General features: G+C 43.9%; 1 protein-coding gene across 1 annotated transcript in view; it reads left to right on the forward strand.

Annotated features, from left to right (window-relative positions):
* The window catches only part of LOC124545467, a 63,287-nt gene extending 37,979 nt beyond the window's left edge, over positions 1-25,308 (forward strand). Inside the window, exons 3-4 of the mRNA XM_047124395.1 lie at positions 14,506-14,673; positions 24,507-25,308. Of these exons, the coding sequence (XP_046980351.1) occupies positions 14,506-14,673; positions 24,507-24,683 (345 nt within the window). The 3' untranslated portion in view covers positions 24,684-25,308. The remainder of the gene's footprint in view (positions 1-14,505; positions 14,674-24,506) is intronic.
* Positions 25,309-27,486: the final 2,178 nt, after the last annotated feature.

Here is a 27,486-nt window from a genome sequence, read left to right on the forward strand (position 1 = left end):
TCACAGCACAAATGTGGAAGCAGATAATAACAATGGGCAGACTGTATGTTGGCTTCCATGCCATTAATATTAGGGACTACCTTGTGGTACCTCGTTGCCATAATTGTGGAGACCTGGACCACATTCTAAGGCACTGCACCAGGGGGTCGGCGTGCTCCAGGTGCGGCGAAGTTGGTCACACACGAAAAGAATGTAAAGCTGCAAGTGTATGCATTCCCTGCAAGAGACGTGGGAAGAAAAGCTGCGGAGCCTCAGGACGAAAGTGCCCTACGTACCGCATGCTGGAGCAGAGACTGATATCCAGAACGGACTATGGCTGAGTACGTCAAACAAAAAAGGATACCAAAGCGAAAATCCCCTAGCAAAAGGAGGAGGGATGCCATCAGGGCAAATAGGTTCAAAGAATTTATAAAGTCTCTTTCGAGAAATCCGATAACTGAGACAGCTGACAAAAGTATCCAAACAGATCCGCCGAAAATCGATAAATGTATCCAGACGGAATCTATCCCTATGGCTACTCCCTCCTCTCTCAGCAGGGAAGTGAAGCCGATAAAACACCAGCAACGGCAAAGGCATCCTGTACCTGTAATCCCAATAGATGAAAGCAACCTGAAAGAACAAAAGCCTGTGCAAGAGAGCACAATAACAAGCTCTCAAGACACCCCAGTGGTAAGACTACCGCCAGTAGATCCGGTTCGGATATATCCAAATCTAGAATGTACCATGCAACTGGCAAGATTGGAGCAGCCGGCTACCCTGACCATTGCCTTACGACATGTGGTCCGCGTAGGACACGAATATGGAAGAAGAATCACCTTCTCGGTAATGGAGGCTGTAGACAAAATACGGCTTAAGTCAGTGAATCTCCCCACCGACTTCGGAGCCCTGCGAGACTTACTAAAGAAAGTATTCGAGAGAAGAGGAGAAAAATTTGACCTAAACGACATTTACGAACAGTCAGTTCTGGCTAATAGACGTATTACGTTTGACTGGAACAAGACATGGCCAGAAGACCACATACATACATACTTTCCGTAGATGACAAAAATTACCATTGGCCAACTCAACACACATAACAGTCGACTTGTAATGCAGGAGCTACGTAAGGAAGTGGAGGAGAGGAGGGTGGATGTGCTCTGTCTACAAGAGCCGTACTCCCTAGCTGGAAAAATTGCATTTGTAGCCGCGACGTGGCAGGTCATCAGCCAAGGAGATAATCCGAAAGCGCCAATAATAATCACGAACAAAGCCCTGAAAGTAACTACACTATCACAGTTCACTAATAGTCACTGCAATGTCGTGGAGCTGCTATCTCCCGGTGGAACAATAATACTAACTAATATGTACTTTCAGTACGGGGATGACATTGAAACACATCTTCACCATCTAGCTACAGTAAGCACGGCATTGCAAGGACGAAGGATGATAATCACTGCTGATATCAACGGAAAATCACCCCTGTGGAACAGCGGCACAAGGGACACCAACGGAGAGAAGGTAGAGGATTTTATCATGGCATCACACCTAGTGATAGCTAACAAGCCTGGCAATCCTCCAACCTATGCCGGGGGAGGAGGACCAGGCACGAACATTGACATAACTCTAGCCACCCCCAATGCAATTAACACAATACAAGAGTGGAAAGTAGAAGAAAACGCTACCACAAGCGACCACAACCTAATAACATTCATTGTAGGTGGAAGAGTGTCCCGCTGGGCCATGGGGTGGGAAACGCAGTTTAATTACAAAAGGGCTGATTGGGAACGACTAGCGAGGGAGTGCGTCATTCCTGCTTTGCCAGAAGGTGGCGCACACTCTGACATAGACGTAAACGACCGAGCAGAGGAACTGACCAATGCAATAACTAGCGCGGTGAAAGCTGCCGTACCGACCAGGAGGAAGGCCATAGCAGCCTCTCCATAACCATGGTCGTCTGAACTCGAGGATATGCGCCGGTCTGTTAGAAGGTTGAGAAGATATTACCAGCGCAGTATCGTCTGGCCGGAACGGCAAAGATGGCTGATGCAGTATCGGGAGGCTAAACTTCGTTTCCAGAAGGAACTCCAGGCTGTTAGAATACAAAGCTGGGAAAACTTCGTCCAGAGCCAATTGGCATTGGACCCCTGGGGTACACCATATAAATTAGTACGAGAGAAGATCCACTCTCCACTGGAATTATCAACAGTCAGGCACGGGGACAGGATGACGGAATCCTGGCAGGAAACTGCTGAGGTCCTCCTCCGGTCCCTGCTGCCTGATGATAGCGCGGATGGGGAATCTGATCAGCAACAACAACTAAGACATGACAATCTCAACGAATACACCAACAATACGGCAGTCTACCCTTTCTCGGAGGAAGAGGTGGCTGCCCACATAAAATCACTTAAAAGGGGTAAAGCTCCCGGGCCAGACGGCATTGTAGCCGAGGTGGTGCAGTTCCTAGCTCCCCAGCTAACTGCACCACTCACTCACTTATATAACGAGTGTCTGATACAACAAAAAATTCCAAGGGGTGGAAGACCGCGAATGTAGTTATTATTCGGAAAGGGTTAGATAAAGATCCAACAAATATAAAATCCTATAGACCAATCTGCTTGATTAACATACTAGGGAAAATTTTAGAAAAGTTACTAGCTGACAGGCTGGCTGCACATCGGGTGCTGCGTGGGGTGAGCGACAGGCAGTTCGGCCTCAGGCCTGGGCGATCGACATCTGATGCAATTGCCCTGGCTGCTGAAGTCTGTGGCTCTACCCCACATAAGTACGTGGTGGGCATCATGGTTGACATCAGTGGCGCCTTCGACAACCTGTGGTGGCCTTCGCTCTTCTCCTGCTTGCGGGAGAAGGAGTGCCCAGGGTTGCTATATGGTTGTCTGAGGAGCTATTGCGAGGAACGGGAGGTCTGGCTATCATCTTCTGGCGAGAGAATTGGAAAATCTATAACAAAGGGCTGTCCTCAGGGTTCTGTGTTAGGGCCCCTGTTCTGGGACATCCACATGGAGTCTTTACTAGACGCCCTACAACAAAGTGAAGAAGTGCTAGAGGTGATAGCCTATGCAGGTGACCTCCTCCTGTTGGTCGGCGGCCGCAGCTGCGAAGACATTGAACCTAAAATAGAGAGTGCCCTGGACAAGTTACAACTGTGGTGCCAAAACACCAAAATGACGGTTTCACCAAGTAAGTCCACCTACTTACTACTGAAGGGACAATTAATCCGTAACCCGACTGTACGAATCGAGCGCTCGCCGGTTCTTCGGAGACGTGACGCACGATACTTGGGCATCATCATTGATGAGAAGTGGAATTTTGGGAAACACATCGAAACCGTAACCCAGAAAGCCCTCCAAACACTGAAAAACCTCATATCCATAGGACATAAAAGATTTCATCTTCCACCTCATCTCATAAGACTCTATCATAATAGTATACTAACATCGATAGTGGGTTACGGCTCGGGAGTCTGGGCACACAGGCTCACGAGGGTGGTGCTCGCCATGACAGTGAGAAGGGTTCAAAGGAACATGATACTTAGATCGGTAGGGGCTTACAGAACATCACCAGGAGGAGCACTACTAGTCATAATGGGGCTTTGCCCCCTGGACATTAAAATCAGGGAGCAGGCTGCATGGTTCTGGATTAAGAAGGGAAATGTAACAAAAATAGAGGAGATCTTAGGCATTGGGGTAGGGGACAAGGGTGAGATTCGGCAAAGGGGGGTACAACTATGGCAAGAACTGTGGGACACGGATGAAACAGGGCGCAGGACATACGAGTTGATTCCAAGCACTAGAGAATGGCTAAAAATGAAATACTTTGAACCCACAAGAGGACTAATCCATTTTCTCACTGGACATGGGCCTTACCCGGCATACTTATGTCGGTTCGTGAAAAGGGCCACACCCGCGTGTGAATGTGGTGAACCGGAGGGCACTCCCGATCATGTGATTTACGAGTGCCCCCTCTTCAATGATGTTGCTTCCACACTACGTGACCAACTACCCGACCATGACACATACCACCTGATAAGACAAGAAGACACCTTCCAAACACTGAATAGACTTGCCAACAAGGTATCACAAAAAGTTCTAAGAGAATACATGAGGGAACAAAACTAAATAGCACAGATTACGACAAATACGCGCCCTACTCCCATACCTCCTGTGCGTGGATAGGCCGACCCTATAGTCTGGAATCCGCCACGTACGGGATTAGGGGGAGGGGGGAATAAAAACAACCAGGATTTGACAATGCACTGGAGTTGACTTAGGATTGAATTAGTTAGTAGAAATTAGACTAGAAATCTAGATTTAGGAACCTGCAGCGATTAACATCCTGGCCTGCCCAGTGTCAGCGGGCACGCTCATCGGGATTAGCTCGATGGGCAAGGCAATAAAGTAGGTTTGTACATTGCTGACACATCTGTGACGCTACAGGAAGTAGTATGTAGGTTTAGTTAAAAAATCTTAGAAGTTAAAAACAAATAGGTGTATATAGCTGCCCATTGTAATTAGATTATAGCTGTAGCTCACGACTTAATATATTGTAATTAGCTGCTAATTGTAACAACAGTAGCAAGTAAGACCCACTAATCAAATAAGGTAGTGGGTTATGATGTATAAATATTATTATTGATGGTAAATAAAGATTTTTTTTTTTAAAGACTCAAGTGGCAGACTCTGCAAGAGAGGCGCTCTGCATCGCGGTGTAGGTTGCTGTCCAGATTTCGAGAGGGTGCGTTTCTGGATGAGGTATCGAATATATTGCTTCCCCCTACTTATACCTCCCGAGGAGATCACGAATGTAAAATTAGAGAGATTCGAGCGCGCACGGAGGCTTTCCGGCAGTCGTTCTTCCCGCGGACCATACGCGACTGGATCAGGAAGGAGAGGTAATGACAGTGGCGCGTAAAGTGACCTCTGCCACACACCGTTGGGTGGCTTGCGGAGTATAAATGTAGATGTAGATGTAGATACAGCATTACATGGAGTAATGCTAGTTTATGGCGCACGCGAATTTTATTGTGTTTGACTGTGGCCATGCGACAAGTCTGAAAAGCTGCCATCGAAAGGAGGGCAGGAAAAGCAAACAGGACGTACAGGGCACTCCCCTCTAGGCCCCTGTGATGGGGAGGAAGCCGACCTCACCAAGGGGATTCCATTGCCCTGTATACCTCCCAAACGTCCATGCTCAGCATCGACGTCGCCCACCCAGGAGACGGATGTCTCACTGGTCCGGTTCAGTGGAACGCTTTCAGAGGTGCGCCAACAGATAGCATGAGACACAGAAAAGGGGACAGCCGCATCAGATGCAGAAGGGAAGGATCAGTGTCCACAGGTGGATGCTGACGAGATGTGAAGACAGGGAGAGACGTCGCTCCATCTACTTCCAGGGCGTCGGAGGATAGTGCATTATCAATAGGAGAGTCGTTGGCATGTGGACACACATCACAAAGAGTACAGCGCTGTCTCTTCAGTTTTCTCGGCGATCAGTGCTTCCTAACATGTTGTTCCATGACGGAATGCGAACGGATGTCGTCCAGCATGTGGCCAGACGGCAGAAAGCCGGTACAGCTCCATGATCAACTGATCAACAATTATGGGGTCGGGACAAACGTCTCGTTGCTGCTGATGGCCTCCGGCAGGAGTGTAGGGCAGACAGGTAAAACGTCCATCGCTTCGTCAAGAGGAGTCGCCGCTGGTGCTGAATGATTCAGAGTAGCCACAACAGGAGGTAGTCCTGCAGGGTGACACAGTGGGCGCCCCAGGTAGAGAGACGTCCCTGAGCGGCGTCTGAACCGGTCTACATAGGGGACATCCACCACAGAAGTGGCCTTCCTGGCCATAACCTGAACAAGTGCGCGGCTGGCCATCGTACACGACTACAGCCCTTCAGCCGGCAGTAACAAAGTAAGAAGGCGTTTCTTTCCTCATTTTAATTTCTGTCTGACGGTCATCATTGAGGACACGGCAGGTTTCGAACGTCTTCCGCGTTTCAGTGACGTGACTGACGACGTTGTTGCAAGGTTGAAAGGCGGCCATCACAACATCTGATGGCATCCCAAACGGGAGTACGAACATCCTCAACGCTCGGAGGCCAAAGCCACCGTGATCAACCACGACATTCCCCCCCCCCCCCCCCCCCCCACTGGACATTTTTTTTTTTTTTTTTTTTTTTTTTAGTCACCAGTTGCAACCTACGTCTTCACTACTGGATGTATTCCAGTCTCTGTCTTCCTCTACAGTTTTTGCCCTCTACAGCTCCCGCTAGTACCATGGAAGTTATTCCCTGATGTCTCGCCAGATGTCCTATCATCCTGTCCTTCCCCTCGTCAGTGTTTTCCACATATTCCTTTCCCCTCCCACTCTGCGCAGAGCCTCCTCATTCCTTACCTTATCAGTCCACATAATCTTCAACATTCATCTGTAGCTCCACATCTCTAACGCTTCGATTCTCTTCTGATCTGATTTTCCAACAGTCCACGTTTCACATCCATAAAGTTCTGTGCTCCAAACGTACATTCTCAGAAATTTCTTCCTCAAATTAAGGCCTATGTTTGATGCTAGTAGACTTCTTTTGGCCAGGAACTCCCTTTTTGCCAGTGCTGCTCTGCTTTTGGTGTCCTCCTTGTTCCGTCCGTCATTGGTTATTTCACTGCCTAGATAGCAGAATTTCTTAACTTCATCTGTTTCGTGACCATCAGTCCTGTTGTTAACATTCTGGCTGTTCTCATTTCTGCTAATTCTCATTACTTTTGTCTTTCTTCGATTTACTCTCAATCCATATTCTGTACTCATTAGACTGTCCATTCAGCAGACAATGTAATTCTTCTACACTTTCACTCAGGATACCAACGTCATCAGCAAATCGTAACACTGATGTCCTTTCACCTTGTATTTTTATTCCACTCCTGAACCTTTCATTTATTTCCGTCATTGTTTCTTCGATGTACAGATTGAACAGTAGGCGCGAAGGACGACATCTCCGTCTTACACCCTTTTTAATTAGAGCACTTCATTCTTGGCCGTCCGCTCTTATTATTCCCTCTTGGCTCATGTACATTTGTACATTACCCGTCTCTTCCTATAGCTTACGCCTATTTTTCTCAAAATTTAAAACATCTTGCACAATTTTACGTTGTCGAAAATTTTTTCCAGGTCGACGAATCCTACTAACCTGTTTTGATTTTTCTTTAGCCTTGCTTCTATTATCAACCGCAACGTCAGAACTGCTTCTCGGGTTCCTTTATCTTTCCTAAAGCCTAACAAACTAATTTTCTTTTCCATTCTTCTGTATATTATTCTTGTCAGCAACTTGGATGCGTGACTTTTAAGCTGATGTAAGTAGGCTGTTTAGGTTTTTATGTTGGTAACGCCACGTAGCGCTCTATATGAAAATCACTGACTGTACTGCGTGAAGGCAGTGGTTGGTTTGCATTGTTGGAGTAATATTCGCCATTGTAGCGTTGGGCAGTTGGCTGTTAATAGCGCGTAGCGTTGCACAGTTGGAGGTGAGCCGCCAGCACTGGTGGATGTGGAGAGAGAAGTGGCGGTGTTTTGAGAGCGGATGATCTGGACGTGTGTCCATCAGAAACAGTACATTTGTAAGAATGGAGGGCAGCGTGCAGGGTAAAAATCGTAAAGGGAGACCAAGAGATAAATCCACTTAACAGATTCAGAAGGATGTAGGTTGCAGTAGGTACTAGGAGATGAAGAACCTTGCACAGGATGGAGTAGCATGGAGAGCTGCATCAAACCAGTCTCTGGACCACACCAACCAACCAACCCATGGTTTCTTCACAGTTACCTTCTTTGGTTCTATGTTTCCCTTTCCAACTTCTGTGATTGGCATTTTTGGAGATGTCCATTCCTCTTGAGCTGATTGCCTACTGAGCTATTTCCCAATGGCGTTTCTATGGCCTTAGAAAACTTCAAGCGTATCTCGTCATTCCTGAGTATACCGGTATCCCACTTCTTTGCGCACTGATTCTTCCTGACTGATCACCGAGATGTCAGCCTACTCTACATCGCTACTACATTGTGTTCTGAATCTATATTTGCTCCTGGGAACGCCTTTCAATCCAGTATCTGCTTTCGGAATCTCTGCCTGACCATGATGTGATCTAACTGAAATTTTCTCGTATTACGCGGCCTTTACCAAGTCCCTATATGTCCGTTAGAGTATCAGAACATAAGATCGTTAATATGGCGCCGCACTAACTCGGTGCACAGCTCTTCACTAGGCAGCTTTATGTTTCCAGTGGTACTAACGTTCCAAAAACGAATTCCGAGAAGATGCTGCGCCGGGAGAAGCATTTCGTCCAATATAAACTGCTCTACTTCATATTCTTTTGGTCGTTCATGGTCCAAAGGACGAGTAAATTTAATTGTGGCTCGGCGTTAGGAAAATGCATGATGCTCGATGAATTCAGACACGAGGAATAGCCGCTACGCAGAAGTAAGCAAACGTGCGCACGTTCGCAAGCAGCACAACAGGCGAGAAACAAACCGCACGTGCTCGCCTCACCATTGCCAAAGTCATACTATCCCTACACCACACATGTTCAATCAGTAAAAAATGGGATTCGAAATCCTCTGTTCATTCTCTTAGTAACCACAGTTGCATCGAAAAGGAGGATAACGGAGGGAACGCCGAAAATCTGCATTCGGTCTTCAGAAATACACTACTGGCCATTAAAATTGCTACACCAAGAAGAAATGCAGATGATAAACGGGTATTCATTGGACAAATATATTATACTAGGGCTGACGTGTGGCCGGCCGAAGTGGCCCAGCGGTTATAGGCGCTACAGTCAGGAACCGTGCGACCGCTACGGTCGCAGGTTCGAATCCTGCCTCGGGCATGGATGTGTGTGATGTCCTTAGGTTAGTTAGGTTTAAGTAGTTCTAAGTTCTAGGGGACTGATGACCTCAGAAGTTAAGTCCCATAGTGCTCAGAGCCATTTGAACCATTTTGAACTGACGTGTGATTACATTTTCACGCAATTTGGGTGCATAGATCCTGCCTTGATACGCCTGAGCATTGAGTCAAACACAGCTTGGATGGCGTGTACAGGTACAGCTGCCCATGCAGCTTCAACACGATACCACAGTTCATCAAGAGTACTGACTGGCGTATTGTGACGAGCCAGTTGCTCGGCCACCATTGACCAGACGTTTTCAATTGGTGAGAGATCTGCAGAATGTGCTGGCCAGGGCAGCAGTCGAACATTTTTTGTGTCCAGAAACGACCGTACAGGACCTGCAACATCCGGTCGTGCATTATCCTGCTGAAATGTAGGGTTTCGCAGGGATCGAATGAAGGGTAGAGCCACGGGACGTAATGCATCTGAAATGTAACGTCCACTGTTCAAAGTGCCGTCAATGCGAACAAGAGGTGACCGAGACGTGCAACCAATGGCACCCCATACCATCACTCCGGGTGATACGCCAGTATGATGATGACGAATACACGCTTCCAATGTGCGTTCTGCGCGATGTTGCCAACCACGGATGCGACCATATTGATGCTGTAAACAAAACCTGGATTCATCCGAAAAAATGACGTTTTGCCATTCTTGCACCCATGTTCGTCGTTGAGTACACCATCTCAGGCCCTCCTGCCTGTGATGCAGCGTCAAGGGTAACCAAAGCTGATAGTCCATGCTGCTGCAAACGTCGTCGAACTTTAGTGCATATGGTTGTTGTCTTGCAAACGTCCCCATCTGTTGACTCATGGATCGAGACGTGGCTGCACGATGCATTACAGCCATGCGGACAAGATGCCTGTTATCTCGACTGCTAGTGATACGAGGCCGTTGTGATCCACCATGGCGTTCCGTATTACACACCTGAACCAACCGATTCCATGTTCTACTAACAATCATTGGATATCGACCAACGCTAGCAGCAATGTCGCGATACGATAAACTGCAATCGTGAAAGGCTACAATCCGACCTTTATTAAAGTCGGAAACGTGATGGTACCCATTTCTCCTCCTTACACGAGGCATCACATCAACGTTTCACCAGGCAACGCCGGTCAACTGCTGTTTGTGTATGAGAAATCGGTTGGAAACTTTCCTCACGTCAGCACGTTGTAGATGTCGCCACCGGCGCCAACCTTGTGTGAATACTCTGAAAAGCTAATCATTTGCATATCACAGCATCTTCTTCCTGTCGGTTAAATATCACGTCTGTAGCACGTCATCTTCGTGCTGTAGCAATTTTAACGGCCAGCAGTGTAGTTTGACCGCGGAAAATCGTAGCTGGGTCCCTCATTTCAAAACATCTTGGGAACTTCGAAATGCCAGATACTGAGATAGCCGTTCGCCGAATAGAAAAGCAACTACAATCGCTAAGTAGTAGAAAGGCATCATGACCAGATGAGATACTTATAAGAATCCACAAACATTGTGCAAAAGAACTTGCTCCCCTTCTGACAGCAGTTTATGTAGATCGCTGCAGCAACGAAGGGTACCTAGCGGCTGGAAAAAAGGAGCTGGTCATTTCCATTTTCAAGAAGACCGTACGACAGATGCTCGTTATTATAGGCCTATAACATTGACGTCAGTCAGTTGTAGAAATATGGTACACATTTTATGCTCAAGAACTATGATATTTTTGGAGAGCGAAATCACTTGTCTACAAATCAACACCGATTTAGCAAACAGAGATCTTGCGCGTCTCAACTAGCTGTGTTTCTCCATGAGATCCGTAGAGCAGTAGACTACAGCGCTGAGGTTAATCCCGTGTTGCTTGACTTCAGGAAAGGAGTTTGACACTGCCCCACGCTGCGGTTAATAAAAAAATAGGGAATTATCGAATATGGGACCAGAACTGAGACGGGATTCATGACTTCCTTGCAGACAGAACGAGTCGCCTTTAGCGTAACAAAACTGACAGATGTAAAGGTAACTTCTGGAGCACCCCACAGAAGTGTGATACACTGTTATTGCATATAAATGATCTATTAAAAAGCGTCGGAAGCTTTTTAAGAATGTTTTCGAACGATGGATGTCTATAAGAAAGTAGTCAGAAGACTTACAGATTTGGAGAATGATCTGCAAAGGATTGATTACTGGTGCAGGCTCTGGTAGTTGACGCTGAACGCGAATAAATGAAACATATTGCGCATACGTAGGAAAATAAATCCACTACTGTGCAAATGGCTCTGAGCACTCTGGGACTTAACTTCTAAGGTCATCAGTCCCCTAGAACATAGAACTACTTAAGCCTAACTAACCTAAGGATATCACACACATCCATGCCCGAGGCAGGATTCGAACCTACGACCGTAGCGGACGCGCGGTTCCAAACTGTAGCGCCTAGAACCGCTCGGCCACTCCGGCAGGCACTACTGTGAAACTCCACTATTGATGACAAACTGCTGTAAAGCAGTATCCACGTTAAAATATCCAGGAGTAACTATCCAGAGCGACCTCAGGTGGAGTGACAGCGTATCAGTTATTGACGCCAGAAGTACCCTTTGCCATTCACCGTTTGGTGGCTTGCGGAGTGTTACGTAGATGTAACAGAGAAACTCACGGCGAAGCTACCTTGCGAGAGTGACATAAACCGAAAAAGACAGAAAATGAAATACGATGCTGGGTTCAAATTAAAATTAAACTAACGACGCTCTTATGATTTTAAACGACTCTCAAAAACTGTAAATTTTGCTGATGGCAGAAACATTAATTAAGAGCTCAAGATCAAACCATACCTGACATGATTTAGATGCCAACTAAATAGGGATTGCGTTCACTGGAAACTTTTAAGATCTTTATATACAAAAAACATTTATATTCTTCGGTTACAAGCAAATAAAAATATTGTGCTGGCACCCGCTTACAAATATAACTTAATGACAACTTAATGGTCGTACTTTGAAACAAATGTTGCAGGCAGTACCCTATTTGTCCAGTTTGATAATAAGCCTTTGTGCACTCACAAATAGTTTTTCATTGAGTTTAATTGCACATGAAGTCGCTAACTTATTTTATGAACTGTCACTCACTGTTATCCAACAGTTGGTAATGTAACTGAAAAAAATCCATGAGAAATGAACAGTGAGAATATTGTGAGAATTAGTTACTAAATTTTCCAAGGGGTCCACAAATTACCTGAAGAAGTAGATGCCAGAACTGGAATCCCTACAGCGACGTAATTCTCCATACGTATTGTAAATATACTATTGTTCTTACAGTATTTAGATATCTGCATTTTTGAGAGATAAACCTAAAGATAATCAAAAATAATTAAACCTTAAACCCAAATAAGAAATAACCTTTATAACACGGAAAATTCCATAACTACCTAACTTCAATAAAACACCAGCAAGAATTATTCTACCTGCACACATAAATAATAACGCCTTAAACAAAGCGTGAGCCAATAAATGAAAGAATGCAAGCTTTCGATAACCTGTAGCAAAAATTCTTATTATTAAACCAATTTGTTTTAAAGTAGAAAGAGCAATAATCTTCCTTAAATCAAATTCAAAATTATCACCCAGTCCAGCCCTAAATATAGTTATACAATCAATTAAAAGTAAAAATCAACCACAATTACTAGTATTTACATGTTATTATCAAGCAAGCAGAAATAAACATCCAGCAGAGTAGAAGCTTTCCTGCTAATTTAATTACTTATGTTTATAGTCTTTAATTTTTCTAAGGATGAGCATAGCATTTTTGTCACCGTTTATGTGACCTGAAGAAGTATCTTCTAACAGGTACTTCTCGCACTTAATGCATTACTCAATTTATTATTCATATCTGCCATATTTCTTTCATAAAACGGTCTTTGGAAAGTATAAGACATCTAATGGAGCATACATCATAATTTATTTCTATCAGTGAATCGTTTACTTTTTTTTACAATTTAAAACGTCAATTTAAACCTATTGGATGTTTTTTTTTATTTACTTATTTATATAGTGCACAACACATACAGGACTTCGAAGTACTGCATACTATAAAAATACACTGAGGTGACAAAAGTCATGGGATAGCAATATCCACATATACAGATAAAGTACACAAGATATAAGACGACAGTGCATTGACGGAGCTATCATTTGAAGTCAGGCGATTCACGTTGAAAAGCCTTCCGACGTGATGACGGCTGAACGACGGCATTTAACAGACTTTGAACGTAGAATGGTAATGGGAGATAGACGCGTGGGACATTCCGTTTTGGATATCGTTAGGGAATTCAGTACTCCGCGATCCACAGTGTCAAGAGTATGCCGAGAATACCACATTTAAGAAATAACCTTTCACCATGGAAAACGCTGTGGCCGACGGTCTTAACGACAGAGAACAGCGGCGTGTGCACAAAATTGTCAGTGCTAATAGACAAGCAACACTGCGTGAAATAACGGCAGAAATCGATGTGGGACATACGATGAACGCATCCGTTAGTACAGTGTACCAAAATTTGGCGTTAATGGACCAGCACAACATCGCCCATATGGAATCTCCTGTGCTCGTAATCATATCGACTGGACCCTAGACAACTGAAAAAAAAATCCCGCTGCCTGGTCATACGAGTCACGATTTCAGTTGGTAAGAGCCGATTGTAGGTTTCGAGAGTGGCGCAGACCCCACGTAGCCATGGACCCAAGTTCTCAACAAGGCACTGTGAAAGCTGGTAGTGGCTCCATAATGGTGTGGGCCGTGTTTAGTCGGAATGGACTGGGTCCTGTGGTCCAACTGGAACGGTCATTGACTAGAAACGGTTATGTTCGCCTGCTTGACACCATCTGCAGCAGTCCACAGACTTCATGTTCCCAAACAACGATGGAATGGGTCCTCTGGATGTTCGGTTACTTGAAAACCATTTACAGCCGTTCATGGACTTCATGTACCCAAAAAACAATGGAATTCTTGTGGATGACAATGCGCCATGTCACTGGTCCACAAATGTTCACGATTGGTTTCAAGAATATTCTGGACAATTCGAGCGAAAGGTTTGGCCATACAGATCGCCCGACATTAATCCCATCGAACATTTATGGAAGATAATCCAGAGGTCAGTTCGTGCACAACATCCGGCACCTGCAACACTTGAACTGTTATAGAAATTATGGGTGGTTATAGAGGCAGCATGGCTCAATATTTCTGCAAGGAGCTTCCAGCGGCTTGTTGAGTCCATGCCACGTCGACTTGCTGTACTACGTCACACAAGAGGAGGTCGACAAGATATTGGATGACCATGACCATGACCATGACCTTTGTCACCTCAGTGTACGTCTGTTAGCATTTCTATATGAACATAGTCTGTTTGCACCTGCGTCTCACTGCATATTGACATGACTGAATTACCTATTGGTCTTTGTACCATAACAAACTGTGTATCACTCATGCTGTAAATATATGATTGAATCTACTGCCTACCAATACATTTGCGTCCAACAGAAATAAATGTCTTGAAAAAATCACCCTGAACAGGATTTTTGTATGTTGTCTATACGTAGCCCACTAATATTTGTATGATTTCTTTTCAGGTTATATCCATTATCATAGCCTGTCTCACAACTAACCAGCAAGTTGGCTTAGGTCCTTCTACTCTTGTGCGTACGGCAGTTGTCGACGGCACGATAGTAGCTTTTATCATTCTAGGTATCCTAATCCTCATTGGCTATTTAATCGGGTCTCCTCTACACCTCTACCTGGTGAGTTTACCGAAAAACATTTTCTCTTCGGCTAGATTCTAAGTTAGATACAGTTTTTCTTTTTTCTACTAAACGTGTGACATTTATGTATATCTGAAGAAATATCGACTCTACATATAAGCTGCTAGGCAAAACGTTATCGTCACTCAACACTTTGACGTAAAAACACTTACAAATACGTCAGTTTACAAAACTGACCGTTAATAACATTGTTTTGAACGTTTGTGCCGTGTTTTATTTGATATTACCTAAACATAAGTACATATGGTAAAGATGCAGGCTTAGAGACATATTTACACGTTTATTGTAATATGCTGATGATAATTACAATACATAATGGTAATGAAAGAATGAAGTGTTATTTCCTGTACAGAAAGATGGATTTTCAATTTTTGTGTGGGGAGGAATCTTACAGTCATCCAGATGTTCACTTTCTCCTCTGATATCTGTTTTGCTGTAGACTGTTTTGACTTTTCTAAACAAATTTTACACTCTTCAGGGTGGAGGGAAAATCATCATGTCTAAAGCAGAACTCTGCTTATAATGTTAAGTAATATATAACATATACATGGACATAGGCGTACCTTCAACTTAACACGCTGGCAACGTTACCAGTTATAATTGTACATCACCAAATACATCCGTTTGGAATTTATTTCAAAAGAATGGGAATAAATGGTTATTCTACGCAACAATAGTATATCAGCTGACGTCCTCCTCTCTTAATTAAAATAGAAGAGGAAAGACGTTATTCATTCATTTGTTTCTTACAGTGTACTATATCTACGTAATTCTTTATTGAGATTGAAAGTACAATATTCATTATTAAAAAGTAGAAATAGGAATAATACGTGGTATCCATCTTCATGTTTGTTGTTGACTACTCTTTAAACCATAACAGAACTAATTGGGTCCGAAAGACACCATGCCTCTTTTATTTTGCGCGATGAAGGGAGATGGCTTTGAAAACAGTCGACTCTCAGCTTCCATCAGTCTTCTAATACTGGAGGTAACGACCTGTAATATTGCTGTTTCAAGTTGAAATAACAAAAGATTTTTTTCGTTTGGGTTCTACCACACCAAAATTGTATGTAGCTATCACCTTTAAGGTCAAGTCCCACTCAGTTCCTCAAATCTCTCCCTATCTTTTGTTTTCTAAGAGTTGTCATTAGCTATTAGTCTTATTACACGACCTGATAGATATAAATAATTTTTTATATCACAATGGCTTCACGATAACTCTCTAACAGATATCATACTGATGCTGAAGTTCTTGCTCAATGGTTTTCACTTCTGCGATTTAGAAGATGAAATTGGCCCTTAGGTAAATGATATCATCTCAAGTACCTTAAACAGTTTTTCATGTTTCTGAGCAAGAGTCATACAATGATTTTTAAATGAACACACCGCCATTTCATTGTGTTGTTGTGTATTTAATTACTATCCAGGTTTCGGCCTTTTATACCATTATCAAGTGGCTGAGTTTATATCATTAATACCTACTGCAGGACATAAAGCTCAAGATACAAATCAAGTACATGAATCTGAATCCGACGAGTGTTCATATGGACTTTCTGAAGGCAATGAAATCAAAACTCCAGATCCTTAAACAAGGTTTGGTTTTGGAATGTAACGGACTAAGAATGTAACCATGTATTCGAAGTGGAGTAAAAATATTACTGTTCCCATTCCAGGTCTGAAAAGTATTTCTAGAAAATCTGAATCTACAGCTATCTTGGATGTCTGGTATTTGTTTTGACCCCCTGTTGAATATCATATTGTTATACACGAAGGGGAAGATAAAAGCAATAAGAGACAGTTTCAGGAAACCACATCTATCTTAGACAAAAGCGATATTTCTGAAAAGATGACTTTTATGTTACTCTTGTATTAGGCAAATAAATGAAGTCATGCCATGAATGTGTTTTCACATTGTTTGCTTCATACAGGGCTAGTAGGGACGTACTTCGTCACAGTTTTTGTTAATTTGTTTTCTTTGAGATCAGTGGTACTCTGCGAAAACATTTCTAAAAGAAATCGTGTAGTTGTACTGTCGTCACGATCAAGAAATGAGCCCATAAATGTAAATCTAGGTGTGACAAACGACTAAAGCCACGCTTAAGGTTGGGTTGACAACCTGGATCAACCGTGCAGCAGCTATTCAGTATCCTGACGAATCACACTTAACATTGCTTTGGTAAAAGCTGTCAGTATTGTGAGGTGCAGAGGGAATATATTATAGGACGTAATGTCCGTCTTTCGAAGTAGCACTGAATACACTGTATTACAATAGCGTCAGACAACTAGTCCGACAACTTATAAGTGAAAAAAGTATTTTAGATTTCCGGGCTACAAACACAGACAAACAGCCGACCATTATGACTTTACATAAACGATGGTCACGAAAGGCAAAATAAATAATAAATAAAACGTGGAGAGTATTTTTCTTTGCTCTGACAAGCAGTCCACTATCAGCGAACTTGAAGTACGAACTGAGAACATTTAATTTACATCTACAAAATCAGAAGAATTGTGTGTAAAACTGGAAGACGTCATAGAAAGGCGGTCCATATAAAAACGTACCAATTGAAGTATTAAAAGACGTCAGAGACATACCGTGGTTTATTTGTGCGATTCAGAGGATGTTGCGAAAACAAAGACTACCATACCTTCTCTATAAATGAGACAACAGGAAAATCTTTAAGAAGGGTTGTATGTGACATTTCAATAATTCTCGCAGTTAAGTCACGGGGGGAGAGCCATCATGTAATAAGTCAAGCCTGTACTGAATTTTTACCTCCAACATCAATATAAGATACTACCTAATTTATGGTCCTATTTGAACTTAGATTTCTGGTACACGGATGAAACTTTGCCACATACGTATTTTTCCGTTTGTATAACGATAATTATTTATGGTACTATATTATACCACGAAAATTAGTTTGCCAATAAATGTCAGAAACACCCGATAGAATATTATCATTTATTCTTATTTTGCAAAGTTATTTTAAGCCATTTAAGACAATTGTATGTATTTATATTGTTATTGACTTACAGTCAACATATGATTAAGTTATTAACTTAATATAAAGCCAATAGCTTTAGGGATATTTAGTCTAATTTTAGAATGCTGTTATTACCTGTCACTTTCATAAATCTCTAAAAGGATTTAAATTTTGGAAACACAAACTTTAAATTCAGAATATTACTTACATAGTAGTTGTACATGGAATCTCATGGAACCTTTCAGAACTAACCGTGAGATATATACTACTCTTGTTTGGCACTAATTCGGTCACACTCGTTCCGCATCGGAGGACGTGAACACGCTGTGAAGGTCTTTGACTTGTGGCTAAAAAGACATTGTATCTCTTCGTAACTTTTATGTGTATTCCGAATTTACATTTTCCTTGTGATTTTGGACAGTATCTGTGATCACTGACTGATTAATGTTAAATAGAAATAAAACACCGTAATCAGAAAGCAAGTTATTAAGCTTCTGACATGTCATTTCAATAATGCGAGATATGGCAAAAGTAATTACACAGCAGTATTTCTTGTCTGCAACAGAATCTTAGACTGACGAGCCAAAACATTATGGGCACAGCCAGTGTAAGACTGAATGCTTGGCGTTGTGGGCACTTGGAAGTGGCAAGGGTAGTGTATACTCGGCACAGAGGTCAGTGAGGCATCAATATGGACACGGGCTTCAGATGTGGAAGTCCACAAACATTAGCGACTATGACAAACGGCCCACTGTTATGGCCCGGCACCTGGGTAAGAGCATTTCGGAAACGCCGCAAATCGTTAGCTGTTCGCGTTGTAATGTCGTCAATATCTAGGAAAAATGGTTGAGGGATGGTGACAAGGTAGTGGACGTCAATGTCTGGTCACGGAACGAGGATGTCGGAACTTGCCCGTACTGCAAAGGAGAATTGGCGGCGATCTGTAGCATACCTAAAAACAAACTACAATAATAGTGCGGGCACACCGTTCAGTATGGATTGTTAAATATATGGCACCACAGAAGACGACTCTCTGTGTTCACAAGGTGACCCTACAGTAGCGTCAATTACGACTGGAATGGACACGAGGTCGTAGAGTTCGGTGTGTGGATCAATGGAAACGTGTCCCCTGGTCGGATGAATTACATTCTTGTTGCACTAGGTCGATGATCGTGCTTGGATACGCTGTCTTCCAGGGCAACGTGTGCTCGAAACGTGCAGCACACCATAGACACCGGCGAGTGGGAGCAGTATTTTGCTATGGTGGACATTCACTTGGACTCTATGCGATCTGTGGTAGTAATCGACGCCACCATGAATCCTGTGGACTACGTTAACATTACTGCAGACCACTTACATCGTTATCTGCTTCCTAACGTGGCCATTTTCTGCTGAAACTGTCCACTGACATATTTCAGAGGTTGGTTGTTGGGTTGTTTTTGGGGGAGGACACCAGACAGCGAGGTCATCGGTCTCATCGGATTAGAGAAGAAAGAGGAAGGAAGTCGGCCGTGTCCTTTCAAAGAAACCATCCCGGCATTTGCCTGGAGCTATTTAGGGAAATCACGGAAAACGTAAATCTGGATGGCCAGACGCGGGATTGAACCGTCGTCCTCCCGAATGCGAGTCCAATGTGCTAGCCACTGCGTCACCTCGCTCGGTTCAGAGGTTGGTATGCAAATTCCCTTGATCGAGTACTCCTTAAGTACACTGCTCTGTAATTACACATCTCCATTAGCTTTCCCAGAGTCTGGTGTCCGTTTCTGTTCCACCTCTTTTATGTAGTTGCTGGTGGTTCTGATGACTGAAAACCTTACAAGATGGATGCGCGAGATTAGAGTCTCTGTTAGGAGGAATTTGCCGCTATAAAACTGTAGCACTTCGGCCAGTGGCTCGTTGGCATGTAACGAGCCTGGCATTCTCATCCCCCTGCTCGCTCCCTAGAAGGGATGAGGAGAATGAAATCGTTCATAAAATATCGAATTCTTCGCCGAAGCACTTTTAGCCAGATAAGAAATTTCTAGGCACGTGTGCCTCTCTCAAGGCGTGTGAGTATTTGTTTCGAGGCCTCGGAGTAACGTCCAGTTCAAACTTTCAGTATACGTCCTCGTAATTGACTCACCCTGGCATTTTCGACGGTGCCCTCGTGCGCTGTGCCCACATGCTGAGCTTCTCATTTTTCCATTTCAGAATCACTTAATGGAGCGGGAGAAATTTTCTGGTTCTTGGTGCCTGCCTCTGAGCGGCTGCCTGAGGTATAACGTGATGAAGACGAGTAAGGGATTGTTTAAACGCTGTTACGGAGTTTTCATTCATCGGAACCCGAAATCTCCACGCTCATTGGGCAATCATTTTCCAGTTCCGGCAGAAAGACAAGCAAGTTTCAGCCAGCTCTTGGAGAACTCAATGCTTGTAAGGTTGTTGTAGAGAAAACACTTAGCTTCAGACCTTCCCTTCAGTGATGACTCCGCTTGAGGCCGGATGAGTGACTGAAGAGCAGGACCTTGCTACCGCCGGAAACATGTCTGTACTTCAGCTCTAACTGTAAGTACTAAAGGAGGTTTGAAATCATCTCTTCTAGTCGCTGCTGCGGCCAGCCTGTTTATGGTGAAATCTTCTCCGGTTATCAGCCGAGTGGTGGCGTCGTCTTGTCTCAACGTTTCGATGAGTTTCGTACCCATCATCTTCTGGCGAAGTGTCGGGATCCTGCACTCACTCACTCACATCTAATACTTTCCCCTCTGTGGAGAAGTGTGTGGGGTAGTTTGTAGCCTTGCGGCTTTTATTCCACTTTGTACTTGCACGTGTGTTTATTTCTGTGATTTTTGGGTATCTGCGTGATGTGATGATTGTTCTGTGTGTGTCTGGTACTTGCCTGGGGTTGGCGAGATGATTGAAATTATGGGGGAGTGAGAAGGATGAGGACTTATATATAAGGATGTTCTCTTCGGCTTACAAGGGGAGGCCGCCAATTGTGAAATTCAGATTCGATTCATACTGCGCATAATAAAAGCTCATGGCCAGAGGTGTAAAGTGGCAATGCACCAAGATGCACTTCTCAGCCGTTGTCGAGAAAATCGACAGTTAAAAGAAACCGTTGCGGTGAAATACTTTCTACGATTATTAATTTTTTACAGCGTCGTGGCGCAGCGGTAGGCGCTCGGGTTCGTAATCCGAAGGATGCCGGATCGAATCTCGCGCCATGCAACTTTTTTTATTATTTGTTTTTTGTAATTCAAATGTAAACACACACACACACACACACACACACACACACACACACACACACACAAACTATTAATGAATTGCTTATGCATGTTGGTGAAGGCAGAGCGCTCTCCAATTGTACCGCCTCCATTTTTCCGTTTGTTTAACAGGGTGTACCAAAGCTCTCACGTACGCACTGATTTTCGACGATGTTACAAGTTGCGCTTGGGACCGCATCTACCTTCTTTCGAAGTTAGCAGGCAACTACGCTGTTATGCTGCGGCTAGTTTTGGCTCCTTCAACATCTGTCCTTCAAGTGTAACGAGCGAGTAACGGAGTTTATATTTCATACCTGCCACACCAAATTTGTGTTCGTGGGGTCTCTATTCTAATTCGAACGATTGACTTACACTATACGTATTCGTTTTGTAATATCGTTTCTACGTCTTCCGTGAACTATATGTGGTAAGCATTATGAAGACAATTAATAACATTTGTGAAATACAACTTTGTTTGCGGAAAACATAATGATGTTCGAAGTCGCCAGTTCTTCCACGACAAACGACTTTCAACAACTTATTATATGTATAATTGTTGCAACTGATTGCCGGGAATTATATATATATATATATATATATATATATATATATATATATGGATTAAACAAATACTAAAAAAAGGTTGCATGGCGCGAGATTCGATCCGGCGACCTTCGGAATACGAACCCGAGCTATTACCGCTGCGCCACGACGCTGTAGAAAACTATTAATCGTGGAGAGTATTTCACCGCAACGGTTTCTTTTAACTGTCGATTTTCTCGACAACGGCTGAGAAGTGCATCTTGGTGCTTTGCCACATTACACCTCTGGCCATGAGCTTTTATTATGCGCAGTATGAATCGAATCTGAATTTCACAATTGGCGGCCTCCCCTTGTTAGTCGTCGAAGATCATCACTGGACGTTTGTGCTTGTCGCGGGACATGTCATACCGACCTTGGGAGTGGATGAGGACGTTTCCTGACCTGGAAGAGCCTTCACCAGATCTTGGAAACTCTCTTTTAAGAGTGGAATTTCAGCTGCGGCGTGCAGATCGTCCATAGGGAATCCGAGGGGTAGACGTGATGCCCTCCTGAGGCCGCGGTTCTGCAGCCTCTGGAGTTTGTCCAGGTGCTGCTTCGCCGCGTATCCCCAGACAAAACATGTATATTCCATCACTAGTCTTGTCAGGGCCTGATATACATTCACACCCACAGAGCAGGGAAGGGAGCTGCTTGAGTTGAGGACTGGGTATAGGATGGACTTTCTGGCATAGACCTTCCTGTGGACCTCGTCTATGTGGGGTTTCCACGTAAGACGAGGGTACAAGGTTACGCCAAGTTATTTGGCGATTCTGCGCCAGGGAAGTTGGGTTCCGTTTAGGTGAAGGTTGAGGGGGGGGAGGGGGGAGGGGGCGGGCGTTGAGGAGGTCCGAGCCTCCGAGTCATCAGCATAAGCTGTCTGCGTCTTTTCAGAGTTGATGGTAATGCGCCAACGACGGGCCCAGGTTTCTGTGTCATCTAAAACCCTTTGTACCCTAGAGATGACCAAGTCCTTGTTCGGCTTTCGTGTGTAGAAGGCTAGAAGGCTGGTCGGGATGCTGTGTTCTGCATATCTATATAGGTGCTTGGCCGTCGTCCGCTACTGTAAACCGGCCAATCACGTTCCTCTGGAAGGGGGTACCGCGTTGATGGGGGTTATTATTATTAATGGTTCTTCTTCAACATCTACATACATACTCCGCAATCCACCACACGGTGCATGGCGGAGGGTACCTCGTACCATAACTTCTCTCCCTTTTCCACTCCCAAACAGAACGAGGGAAAAATGACTGCCTATATGCCCCTGTACGAGCCCTAATATCTCTTAACTTATCTTTGTGGTCTTACCGCGAAATATAAGTTAGCGGCAGTAAAATTGTACTGCAGTCAGCCTCAAACGCTGGTTCTTTAAATTTACTCAGTAGCGATACGCGAAAAGAACGCCTCCTTTCCTCCAGAGACTCACACCCGAGTTCCTGAAGCATTTCCGTAACACTCGCGTGATGATCAAACCTACCAGTAACAATTCTAGCAGACCGCCTCTGAATTGCTTCTATGTCCTCCCTCAATCCCACCTGATAGGGATCCCAAACGCTCGAGCAGTACTAGAGAAAGGTCGTATTAGTGTTTTATAAGCGGTCTCCTTTACAGATGAACCACATCTTCCCAAAATTCTACCAATGAACCGAAGACGACTATCCGCCTTCCCAGCAGCTGCCATTACATGCTTGTCCCACTTCATATTGGTCTGCAATGTGACGCTCAATATTTAATCGACGTGACTGTGTCAAGCACTACACTACTAATGGAGTGTTCAAACATTACAGGATTCTTTTTCGTATCCATCCGCAATATAATTTACATTTATCTATATTTAGAGTTAGCTACCATTCTTTACACCAATCACAAATCCTGTCCAAGTCATCTTGTATCCTCCTACAGTCACTCAACGACGACACCTCCCCGTACACCAGAGCACCATCAGCAAACAGCCGCACATTGATATCCATCCTATCCAAAAGATCATTTATGTAGATAGAAAACAACAGTGGACCTACCACACTTCCCTGGGGCACTCCAGATGATACCCTCACCTCCGATGAACACTCACCATCAAGGACAACGTACTGGGTTCTGTTACTTAAGAAGTCTTCGAGCCACTCACATATTTGGGAAACAACCCCATATGCTCTTACCTTAGTTAGGAGTCTGCAGTGGGGTACCGAGTCAAACGCTTTCCGGAAGTCAAGGAATATGCCATCCGTCTGATACCCTTCATCCATGGTTCGCAAGATATCATGTGAAAAAAGGGCGAGTTGCGTTTCGCAGGAGCGATGCTTTCTAAAGCCGTGCTGATGCATGGACAGCATGTTCTCTGTCTCAAGGAAATTCATTATATTCGAACTGAAAATATGTTCGAGAATCCCGCAACAAACCGATGTTAAGGATATTGGTCTTTAATTTTGAGGATCCGATGACAGTGGGTAATTCTCGCGTTTAAGATCAACAAACGACCATTTCAGGTGGTTTCTCAATCTGTTAGGCACGACAATTTGGTATTGTGCATTCCAGGGATGTGCTCCGACCATACCCAACATTCCGCAGCTTGACATCTTCGTCAACGCCGACGGCATCTTCCAGCGTGATAACTAACACAGTCACGGTGCCAGAGTCCTGCTACAGTAGTATAAGGAACGTGATAGTAACTCCTGTCGTAGTATGGCAGCCAAATTCACCTGTTCCGAGCACGATGGAACACATTTGAGACGCTGTTGGGACCAACTCTGCGCCTGCAAACCACTGGCCCGTTATTTTCGTTGTTGTGTGAAATGTGTGTAGACATCTGGTGCTACACGGTTCCGGGAACCTACCAGGCATCCATGCCACGCGAAATTAAACACTGATTACATTTCAAAGGTGGATCAACACGCTTCTAAACTGATGGTCATAATGTTTTGGCTCATCGGTGAATATTATTAATAATTACTAGTTTCGTCTTAAAATATTGTAGCAGAATAATAGACAAAATTCTTATTTTCAGATACTACTTTCTTCAGCAGCGGGAGCTATATTGTTCTTGGTATCTGGAGGACTTATGTTGGATTCATACGTCCGAGATACTTATAAATATGGTGAAGTATGCGGTGCAGGAATACTAGCCCTTATTAATGGACTCGTTTACGCTGGTGATGTATTTCTGACATGGAAGTACAGCTAGATACTACCCACTCCGTGTTAATACGTGGCAATACGTCTTAGCAGTGTGTATATTAGAATTATCTGCTGTTCTGGTGAGGAGCACTCAGAGCTGTTTGAAACATCATCAAATGAACTTGACCGAAAGCACCCTCAGCTTAATTTCCTAACCGTCTCTTCACCTAAGGCAGATATTTGTTTTCAAACAGTTACATTTATGTATATAATGTGTTGAATAAGTTATTAAACAGTAGTATTAAGATGTGTCGTTAAGTGTTTATATCAAAAAGATTTCATTCAGGTTTCTTCTCTTGCTCTCATATTGATTAAATTATTAGTCAAGCAGTCTTGATTGAGAAGAACTGATCTCGAAGTACCTTTACATATGGAAACATTTTCTTACAGAGATAGTCATAAGGTGCCCTACTAACATTTTCAGTGAGATGACATGGGCAGTCGTAGCCAGTTTGTGAGCGTTGGATATTCTCTGTCTACAGACCGCCATTTGTAATTTTTATGTCTAACGAAAGAATGAAAATCTGAGTCTACAGAAAATTAACTAATAGGAGTGTGATGTTATATTCAAAGAGGTCATAATGTAATGCTTTCCGATCCTCCCAAAATTGTGAAAATGTGTATATAATTTCTGTAAGCTGATTTTTCTTTAAACTCATTTTCTTCAGAAAATAAAGTAGACCTGTTACATGTTTTACTTTAAACACGTTACACTTTACGTAGAGGTCTAACAAGGACAAAGTTTTGAATACGGAATCACCTTTTCCAGTATTTCTTGATACATGCTTCATGAGAAGTGTTGTACATCTATATCATCTATGACAAAAACTGAGAAAGTTTCAGCTAGAAACATTCATGTACCTAACCCAACGGACTGAAAGATAATGGTACGTACACTTAAATTGTAGCAATGTATTTACATTGTTCATGATGACTTACTTATTAAAGCCTTCATTCCCCCATTATATTCTGTAGGTTACATAATTTTATAAAAACTATAAGGGATGTGCCAACAGCCTTACGAGTAGGTGGCAGCTCGTGTTACAGCAGCGCCACAGGTGAGTACAGTGGGTTTGATTGTGAATTACCCTACTGGCCGTTAAAATTGCTACACTAAGAAGAAATGCAGATGATAAACGGCTTCTCATTGGACAAATATATTACACTAGAACTGACATGTGATTACATTTTCATACAATTTGGGTGCATACACCCTGAGAAATCAGTACCCAGAACAACCACCTTTGGCCGTAATAACGGCCTTGATACGCCTGGGCATTGAGTCAAATAGAGCTTGGTTGGCGTGTACAGGTACAACTGCCCATGCAGCTTCAACACGATACCACAGTTCATCAAGAGTAGTGTCTGGCGTATTGTGACGAGCCAGTTGCTCGGCCACTATTGACCAGACGCTTTCAATTGGTGAGAGATCTGGAGAATGTGCTGGTCAGAGCAGCAGTCGAACTGTTTCTGTATCCAGAAAGGCCTGTACAGGACCTGCAACATGCGGTCGTGCATTATCCTGCTGAAATGTAGGGTTTCGCAGGGATCGAATGAAGGGTAGAGCCACGGGTCGTCACACATCTGAATTGTAACGCCCACTGTTCAAAGTGCCGTCAATGCCAACAAGAGGTGACCGAGACGTGTAATCAATGGCACCCCATACCATCACGCCGGGTGATAACGCGAGTATGGCGATGATGAATACATGCTTTCAATGTGCGTTCACCGCGATCTCGCCAAACAAGGATACGACCATCATGATGCTGTAAACAGAATCTGGATTCATCCGAAAAAATGACGTTTTGCTATTCGTGCACCCAGGTTCGCCGCTGAGTACACCATCGCAGGCGCTCCTGTCTGTGATGCAGCGTCAAGGGTAACCGCAGCCATGGTCTCCGAGCTGATAGTCCATGCTGCTGCAAACGTTGTCGAACTGTTCGTGCAGATGGTTGTTGTCTTGCAAACGTCCCCATCTGCTGACTCAGGTATCGAGACGTGGCTACACGATCCGTTACAGCGATGCGGATAAGATGCTTGTCATCTCGACTGCTAGTGATACGAGGCCGTTGGGATTCAGCACGGTGTTCGGTATTACCCTCATGAACCCACGGATTCCATATTCTGCTAACAGTCATTGGATCTCGACCAACGCGAGCAGCAATGTCGCGATACGATAAACGCAATCGCGATAGGCTGCAATCCGACCTTCATCCAAGTTGGAAACGTGATGGTACGCATTTCTCCTCCTCAGACGAGGCATCACAACAACGTTTCACCAGGCAACGCCGGTCAGCTGCTGTTTGTGTATGAGAAATCGGTTGGAAACTTTCCACATATCAGCACGTTGTAGGTGTCGCCACCGGCGCCAACCTTGTGTGAATGCTCTGAAAAGCTATCCATTTGCATATCATAGCATCTTCTTCCTGTCGGTTAAATTTCGCGTCTGTAGCACGTCTTCTTCGTGGTGTAGCAATTTTAATGGCCCGCAGTGTATTTTTGCGAGCTCCAATCACAAGTGACTTATTTTCATTTACCTTTGTGCTTACTAATTTAATTCGTGAATTTCTTGAGTGTTTCTGTGCTTAGTTGCGACGGTCGTGCGTTTTAATAACTGTGTACTGTATATCTCCGCCACATTTAGCACGGGTAGGGTCTGTGATTGCTGTGTTAGGATGCAGGCTGTGTTGGTGACCCTTCACTCACAACTCCAAACGGTGCTCACTTCAGTGACGCAGTCTGAAGCTGTTGCCAGTGGACATCATCGTGCAGCATCGAAGATGGAGATCCAAGGAACGTCCAGCATGTGC

The sequence above is a fragment of the Schistocerca americana genome, chromosome 8, assembly GCF_021461395.2.
Source record: "Schistocerca americana isolate TAMUIC-IGC-003095 chromosome 8, iqSchAmer2.1, whole genome shotgun sequence".
Classification (NCBI taxonomy): Eukaryota; Metazoa; Arthropoda; class Insecta; order Orthoptera; family Acrididae; genus Schistocerca; species Schistocerca americana.